At 35.6% G+C, this 7,270-nt stretch overlaps 1 protein-coding gene across 9 annotated transcripts in view; it reads left to right on the forward strand.

The window, feature by feature from the left end:
* bt (projectin protein bent) overlaps nt 1-7,270 on the forward strand; it is a 3,328,983-nt gene that overhangs the window by 59,660 nt on the left and 3,262,053 nt on the right. For all 9 annotated transcript variants that reach the window (XM_067757812.1, XM_067757814.1, XM_067757820.1 and 6 more), the window contains exon 2: nt 993-1,544. In XM_067757812.1, the coding sequence (XP_067613913.1) occupies nt 1,232-1,544 (313 nt within the window). In that variant the 5' untranslated portion in view covers nt 993-1,231. The remainder of the gene's footprint in view (nt 1-992; nt 1,545-7,270) is intronic.

Below are 7,270 nucleotides of genomic sequence, written 5' to 3' on the forward strand. Positions count from 1 at the left end.
CTTGTTCTCTCTATTCCGTGCGTTCGCCTCTTCCCTGTTCGCACAAGTCTACAGCCCCTCTCTGCAGAGTTGCCACTTCAAAAACCAATTTGGTGGTATATTTTAAGAAATACCGCTATAGATTGCTAACAAATTGTGGTCAAACTTTTAAAAGAAGATTTACTTAAAATTATTTCGGTTGGTTTTCATTGTTCAATCAAGTTCGCCATAATATGTTTTTTGTATGATTTTCAATATAAAAAGCTTGACCTTAAAATAATTTCAGGTGATAAAAGTAGTATTATGATGTGCGTGTTGAAAAAAATAGTGTGTTTTGAAAATGATTGATATCCACATGTTGACAATTAAAATTTTGGTAGATTAAAAAAAAGGAGGTAGGTGAGGTAGAAAGTAAATTTTCCAAAAATGTGTTAGATATGTCTCATTGTGATTAAGTGGCTACACTGACTTATTTACTTTCCGATACATTACCTCTCTTCCCCATACAATCATACAACTACCTGCCTAATATGACGGGATCAGCGGTCTTTTACTTAATATGGGGGAAGATGAACGGTCTGCCTCATTCTGTGGTTAGGTCACCGCTATTTTCCTAAGCGTTCTTGAATCCGGAGAGATTTGTTTCTAGCGGATCTGAGTATTTTCTTCTGCATAAAAAAATTGCGTTTATAAATTTTGTGAAAAAACAAGCCTAGATACTTTAGAATAAATCTCTAAAAATCAGAAATTTTTATTAAAAAGTTTAAAAATTTCTTAAAACTATGATGAGTTTCGGTGCATTTTTCCGAAATTTGCTTAAAATTTCAAACTTGAACTTACGTTGCTTGTACTTAATATTGACATTTTTTATAACAAAATAGCGAAAACAATGCAACGACAAGAAAATTTTCTAAAAATTGAAAAAAGTCTACATGTTGACTTTTGTGATTGCACTAAAACGGAAATATAAATCATTCTTATCACCTTATAAAAAAACTTAAAATTTTTTACAGGTTACTTATACTTCTTTGATAAACAAAGGGAATGTGTGTATATTAAGACGAAACAGTTTTTATCTGATAAAGGCCAGAGTGAGTTTATACATCACACCGTAGATGACTTTATAAAGAACACTTGAATTTATAACTGCGAATTAACCAAGAGACATCAGTTAATACAAATTTTTGGGCTACACATGGATTCCAATTAAACGTTAATTTGGAAAGCGATATCGACATCTTATGCTCTCAGGATGGGTGTTGCTGAAGAATTTGCTCCAAGTTTCGTAAAGAAGCCACAGCTCCGTCAAGAGGATGGCGGGAATAGGTTAATATTTGAGTGTCAATTGCTTTCATCACCTAAGCCGGATATAGAGTGGTTTCGAAGTGAAAACTTGCTTAAAGAAGATGAAAGAACTAAATTTAGAATTCAGCATATGGGCGAAAACATATTCACTGTTGTATTAGAACTCGATGATGTCATCGAAACGGATTCTGGACTATATAAAGTTAAGGCTAAAAATAAATCAGGGGAAGTTTCTGCATCAATTAATCTAAACTTCAGACGTAAGTATTTATAGCAATTCTTCATAAAAAGAATAAAATTTAAATTATCAGTAAGAAACAAACATTTAAATTCCCAGTTTAAAGAACTATTTAATTCAGTGAAAACTAAAATTCGGAAATTTCGTTTAATAGCTTCAAGGAACTTCACGATAACCCCGAGACCTAACACTTTAAACAATACTTAGGGGCCTACACGGATTTAATATTCAGGATACATAATTGTCTATATGGGGAAGGGATCGAGGTATTTAATGATATTTAGAAATCCACTTAAAGCATGTGGAAACTTGCAATCGATTTTTGAGTAATTTCTCATTGAAAAGGACTCTTGAAGGCGTACACTTAATCAAGGACTGCGTTAAAATGCAACAAAAGGAGAAAAAATTCCGGTGGTGAATTTGGATTTTGAAATTTTAACAATAGCTGTTGTAAGCAGCACATCAAAAACAAAACTATAACGGTTGTGTGCAATTTATAGATATTTAATATTTTCTTTACATCGAAGTTGCTCTGATGGATCTTAAGTAATTGTTCACCTGCCAGGAAAAGTGCCTAGTTTAAAACTGGTGAGCTTCGAGTGCATTCCGAACCACTATTAGATATTAGTTTAATAATATCTAAGACTTTTTATAGTACAAATTTATTAACAAACTCAAATATAAAAAAAAAGCTAGCACATATAATTTATTAATTATATAAAAATTCTTCTGTGGAAAATGTTTGTAACGGCTTATTCCCGGAAGTACTCAACCGATTTTTATGAACTTTGTTTAGAAGAAAGTATTGGCGCAAACAAAAGAATGAGAAATAATAGGCAATTAAATAAAGACTAAAAACTTGAAAAAAAAAAATAAAAAAAAAATTTAAGTTAAACGGTTTTATTGAAAGCAATACTTACATGAAGTAATAATAATACTAAAAGCTACAAAATAATAGGGTAGGTCCTAGGTACTAGTCATCACACTCCTCATCAATCTATGGCGTTGATTAGACAATTAAATAAAAGCGTTGGACGCGTCAAATTTCTATTGATAGTCATATATAAGACCAACTGAACTTTAATCACATTTTTAGAAATTTGACCCGCGGTTGCATGTAAAACCTTTGTGACCTCACTTATTTTAGCTGAAGTTCGTGTTGAAGTTAAGCTTGCCGTTACGGTTGGTTCTTCAGGCACTACTGCTAAGCTTCTACAGGGAAGAGGAATTTCTCTTTCCACCTTTGAGCATCCACTTTAATTTTCATCACAAGAAAAGTGTGCCTGCTCGATTAAAAAAATAATCTCACGGCTGATGTTCTACAGAAAGTATAGCTTACAACTCATAATTATCACATCGATTCTGTCGATTTATCACCTTATGATTTAAGAACTTCTCAGTCGGCAATGGGTGGGGTTACATTTGTATTCACAGGAGACTTTGGGCAAACTCTACCAGTGCTTCCGAAGGGTACAAGAGCAGATATTGTCAACGCGTGCATAAAGAAATCAGATATGTGGTTGAATGTACAAACGTTAAACTTGTCTGTCAATATGCAATTAAATATTTGTGGAGCAGGCCCTTCCAATCAGTTTGCAGATTTCATATTGAAAATAGGTAATATAGCTACAAGTCCATAATCTGTGATTGTTATATAACAGTTCCAGAAATAGTTTGGCCCTGCTTCAAAACAATTGATGAACATATTGATAACGTGTGTCCAGACATTGGTAGTTTTGAAACGAGTTCAGTTTCCTGTAAGGATTTATTTGGCACAAGGACAAACATTTAACTAACTAGGCGTAGACCTTCGCAGTGGGGTGTGCTCTCACGGTCAAATATATGTGGCTCTGTTACGAACTGGGGCACCACAGAACCATGGTTGCCACTTTGGTCCTTTCAACCCTATTTCGTCCGCTGGTCCCTTTTTTTCAATTTTGGTAAAAACTGAGGTAAAAATGTACAACACAGTCCACGAAATTTTCCCCACCTTCATTAACCCTTATATAATTTTCAATTTACCTCAATGGATTTCTTACAAAACAAATGTCTATCATTAAAGTGTAGCAGAACAATGCCACTTCACCCAGCAGATGGTTTAGAAAAGTTTTGGATCTTGAAGCAAACCCATTTTCGCCAATTGTTGATGAAACCAGCGCCCAATCAGAAAATCTTGTTTTGGTGACTAGATATTTTGAACGGTTATCAAACACTTTTTGTGATACATTTTTGTCACTATTTGAGCTTTAAAAAGTTGTTGCAAATGTCGTATACTTCAAAGAAATTTTTACGGTGTTTTACCACTGATGAAGCCATTCTATATAAAAATTTTGAATGTGTTACTGTTCGTTTGCGATGTCGATATTTAAATTTTTCTTACACAGCGCAAAACAAATTGATGAGTTTAAGGAATTGCAAGACTATTGTGGAAAGTGTCTTCTTGCGCACGCCTCACAGTGCGGCACGGCTGTATTTTCTATATTTGTGTCTGGAAGTTAATGGCGTTTCTGCCAATACCCCTCTAATATTCAATATCAGTTAGAGCATTAAAAGTTTATATATATTTCCGGCCTGCATTAAAGAATTTCAGTGTACATATTGCGGAATACTAAGCATCTTACTTACTTACTTAATTGGCGCTTAACCGTCTAAACGGTTATGGCCGTCCAACGAGGCACACCAGTCGCTCCTTCCCTCCACCAACCGGCGCCAAATGGGTCACACCAAAGGAGTTTAAATCGTTTTCCACCTGGTCCTTCCAACGGAGTGGGGGCCGCCCTCTACCTCTGCTTCCATAGACGGGTTCCGATAGAAACACTTTCTTGGCAGGAGCATCATCTTCCATTCGCATAATATGGCCTAGCAAGCGCAGCCGCTGCGTTTTAATTCGATGGACTATGTTGATGTCTGCGTATAGCTCGCACAGCTTATCATTAAATCTTCTTCAGTACTCGCTATCGCCAACGCGTAGAGGTCCATAAATCTTTCGAAGAACTTTTCTCTCGAACACTCCCAAAGCCGCTTCATCTGCTGTTGTCATGGTCCATGCTTCTGCCCCATATAGCAGGACGGGTACGATAAGTGACTTGTAGAGTATGATTTTCGTTCGCCGAGAGAGGACTTTACTTTTCAATTGCCTACCTAGTCCAAAGTAGCATTTATTGGCAAGATTGATTCTTCGCTGGATTTCAGTGTGATGTTGTTGTTAGTGTTGATGCTGATTCCCAAATAAACGAAGTCTTTTACTATTTCGAAATTATGGCTGCCAACCGTAGCGTGGTTGCCAAGGCGCGTATGCGCTGACTCTTTGCTCGATGACAGCAGGTACTTCGTTTTGTCCTCATTCACCATCAAACCCATCCCATCCCATCCAATCCATCCATCTAAGCATCTTAATCCAAGGAATATTTTTTATTGGAAGTAAGGCAGAAATATTTTTTGAAAGCGATAACTTATGAAATGTTCAACGTGCATAGATCTGATATAAACGCTCTGGCCTAATTATTACCGTTGGAGAGCAGAACCTCAGAAACTTGATAATAACATTGTTAACTAATTTCTCGTACCTAGTCAAATCTGATCAAAATTCCAATACTAAATAGTTCACATTTTTTAAGGCCCCTCAATGGCTAATCTGAGGATTGTAGCTAGATTCTCTAACACAGATTATGTGGAAAAAAGTGTACATTTCAAAACTCTAACTTACTGAATCTAGGCCATAGATGGGAAAACTGAAGCGTGAGGGTGCATTGGTTAACGGAAGAGTAAATAACTAAATTAAAAACACCTAGCTATTGGAAACAATTTTTTTTAACTTTTATGACTTATTTTAAGATAAACTGACACAACCGAGCTCTGGAGAAACTTATTTTAAACATAAGATTTTTATGTTTTGCTTTTGGCACGGGTTTTCTACTAAGGTTTTTCGTTAAAACATATATTTATATAGGGCAATGGTCACCATTTAGTTGAACAATTATTGGCGCCACTTCACACGTATAATTATTCTCTTTCGTCTTTATTCGGCTTTAGTTGTCGCTGAACAAGCAGCATCGGGTGAGGCTATTGTTTATTTGCGTATTTGCGAAAAGATAATTTGCAAACAAACGCTCATGCGCAGAATGTTTTCATCGTTTAATGTTAGCAATTTATTTTGTTTCAATTTTTTCTTAGACTGAAGCAATAAAGTAGTATTTATATAGCATATTTACGAATTACTTTTTGTGTGTTAACAAACATGCGTGCATACGTCCTACATCATTGATTTTTCATCAACAACTAAACCAGCACCAATAAGATGATTTTAGTTTTACTCACACAGCCACATTTTTGATTTCGGCGACCCTTGATATAGGGCTTTTTGTTAAAATGAAAATGTGTGGGACATTGTGTGATATTTACCTGAAATTAAGGATGTTACAACGAATTCGACGCATTTGTGAATTGCCGAACTGTTAATTAAAGAATACAAAAATTTGGTCCATTTCTTTGAGATGGGTCCTTTTTTCGATGAGTTTTGGTCCCAAATGAAAACATGGTGTGGCAACCGTGCACAGAACCAATTTTTCTCATTCCAGGAATTGACAATAAAGTGCATGCACACTAAGCGACGCTACACGTAGCGACAAAATATTCTTTGAATGTATTGATATTGAAAAGTAGCGAACTCCACAATTTTGTTCCAAGCAAATCATAAGAAGAAGAATTTGACATTTGCTTTGGTTAAGGGTGTTGGCATACTTTGCAATTGAAATTATTTTTTCCACTGGTTGGTAAATTTTCTAACATTTTTCACAATTAAAAACTGCAATATAACAATCGAATACGACACAAAATATGTTAGCAAGTATTTTTTTTGTATAGGGAGAATGTTTACAACAGTGCTTCGCAAAATTTTGTATGTGAATGGACAAGGCGTAATAAACTTCAATTGCCAAATCTGAAGTTCCTTCATATTTACAAACGCAACATCTTGGTTGATTGTGGCGATGTTATTGGAGTGCATAAGCTTGTGTTAAACGCATCTATATTTAAAATGTCATTGTGTCACCGCCTTTATGGAACCATGAACACATAGCGACAGTCGGACGACACGAAACGACCAAGTTCACCAATTAGGCAAAAAATGCCGCGAATATTTTGTGGAACATGTCGTTACGTGTCGCGTCGCTTAGTGTGCACGCACTTTAAAAGAAAGAATGTTCCTTATTTTATGTACTAGTGTTTTACGTTCCACAATCCAAATTACTTATGTACCTAATGTTATTTGAGTTGTTATCTTTTTAACACGCTTCGCTTGTATGTATGCATGCTTGTTTGTAACTCGCTAGGCTAGGCCCGCAAAGGAGAATTGAATAACTTCGCTACAAAACTACGCTACAAGACAGGTACCCGTTACCTAATAGATTACTTAATCGTTACCAATAACTTGGTCACCAATTATCGTCTTAATCACTTTTACATTGCTGTCGTGAAAAAGGTAACGCATGCGCTCTCGCAAAATAGTGTACGTGTGACTTGCTTTCTCGCTCTTACCTATTGTGTTTTCGACATTCCTTCTCGCTCGATGTTATTTACATTTTTAAGTTACTTCATTAGGTATGTTTTCGTTATCGCTAACCAAAACATATGCAACAACACGGGTAACTGGCCTATCGGTTACCCGTACCGGTTACCTTCTGTCAATTCGCTTTTATATGAATGAAACGCGTCCTTTTTGTTTAAATAATATTTAATTAATTAATAATG

The sequence above is a fragment of the Eurosta solidaginis genome, chromosome X, assembly GCF_040869045.1.
Source record: "Eurosta solidaginis isolate ZX-2024a chromosome X, ASM4086904v1, whole genome shotgun sequence".
Lineage (NCBI taxonomy): Eukaryota > Metazoa > Arthropoda > Insecta > Diptera > Tephritidae > Eurosta > Eurosta solidaginis.